Below are 1,455 nucleotides of genomic sequence, written 5' to 3'. Positions count from 1 at the left end.
AGCTCTGTTCAGAACATGTTTCAAGCTTGGCCTATAAGAAACATTAAGTGTTTGTATGGAGGTCTCAGGATCATTTCTCCATCTATTTTTCTCTAGGAACTTTGGAAAGAAAGAAATAGGACACTCTTCAAAGGACAAGAGTTGGGTTGGGAACAACTAGCTAATAAAATAGAAGTTGTTATTATTGAAATTTTGAATAATAGAGTAATGAAGGATTAGCATGGCGAGGCAAATATGTCTTTCTGGGATGAAAAGATGAGGGGGCTTTGGAATGGCTTGAAGATTCCCCCTTACATTAGACTAGGGCCTAAGCTAGGTAAAGGAAAGAGGGAAACTTGTGTTTGGAAACCACCTAAGAATGGATGGTTTAAGCTAAACTTTGATGGAGCCTCCAAAGGTAATCCAGGACAGGCTGGCATTGGATGTTGTCTTCACAACTTAGATGGGACCGAGGTGGCACTGAGAGCTAAACTAGTAGGCATTGAAACTAACAATAGGGCAGAATTCATGGCGCTAGTGGAAGGGATCAAAATGTGCATGGCATCAGGAGTGGATAAATTGGTTGTTGAAGGGGATTCGGCCATTGTAATCAATGCTATGAGAAAAGGATCCATTCTAAACTGGAGGTTAGATGCGTTGCTCAACAAAGCTTTGAACTTGGGCAAGGCCTTCAAGAAGATCATATTTAATCACATCTTCCGTGAGGGTAATTTTAAGGCTGATGAATTAGCTAATATGGGAGCAGATGGTATCTACATAGATTAACAGTAACATCATGTTTGTAGCCTCATAGACTGAAAAGATCATACCTTCTCCTCCGCTCCTTGATCTATAAGGGGATAGTAAATAGGAGGCATGGAAGGTGGACAAAGATTATATATCTCATCACCTTATGTTAATGACAAATTTACACTCCTGCCATTTTTCTGTAAAGTGAAAATATTTATTATGCAGATATATAGAAGAATTTTATATATTTCTGCTTTCTTAGATATATTAAAATATAAATAAATATATATATATATATAGTCACATAAATCCATCCACTTAATTAAATGAATATTTACTATTTATTTGATTATTTAACATTCAATAATCAATTAATTAAATTAATATTTAATTAATTCATCCTCAACCCCTTCTCCTATTAATTAAATAAATTATTCAATTTATTTAAATTAATTCATTAAGCCACACTCTAAATCAATTAAATGAATAAAGCATATTATTTAATTTAACCCTCTTTCCTCTTTTAAATAAATAATAAAACATTTATTTAAATCCCTAAACTACCCCCACTTGCATTCTCCTACAAATGCAAGTTGCACCTATTTTGTTGAAATAGAGTAATTTCATTTTAATTAAAATCCTATTTTCCCTCACCCACCAAACCCACTTGCATCTCTAACCACTTTCTAAATTATTCTAATCCATTCCTAATTAGCCTAATCCATT

General features: G+C 33.7%; 1 protein-coding gene across 1 annotated transcript; it reads left to right on the top strand.

The window, feature by feature from the left end:
• The first annotated feature begins 234 nt into the window (after positions 1-234).
• LOC131072959 (uncharacterized) lies at positions 235-765 on the top strand. Its single transcript, XM_058009280.2, has one exon. It carries the CDS (start codon positions 235-237, stop codon positions 763-765), a length of 531 nt encoding a protein of 176 aa, XP_057865263.2.
• Positions 766-1,455: the final 690 nt, after the last annotated feature.

Source organism: Cryptomeria japonica, chromosome 3, assembly GCF_030272615.1.
Source record: "Cryptomeria japonica chromosome 3, Sugi_1.0, whole genome shotgun sequence".
Taxonomy (NCBI): domain Eukaryota; kingdom Viridiplantae; phylum Streptophyta; class Pinopsida; order Cupressales; family Cupressaceae; genus Cryptomeria; species Cryptomeria japonica.
The sequence above is the reverse complement of the archived record's forward strand: the minus strand, read 5'-3'. Positions and strand labels throughout refer to the sequence as shown.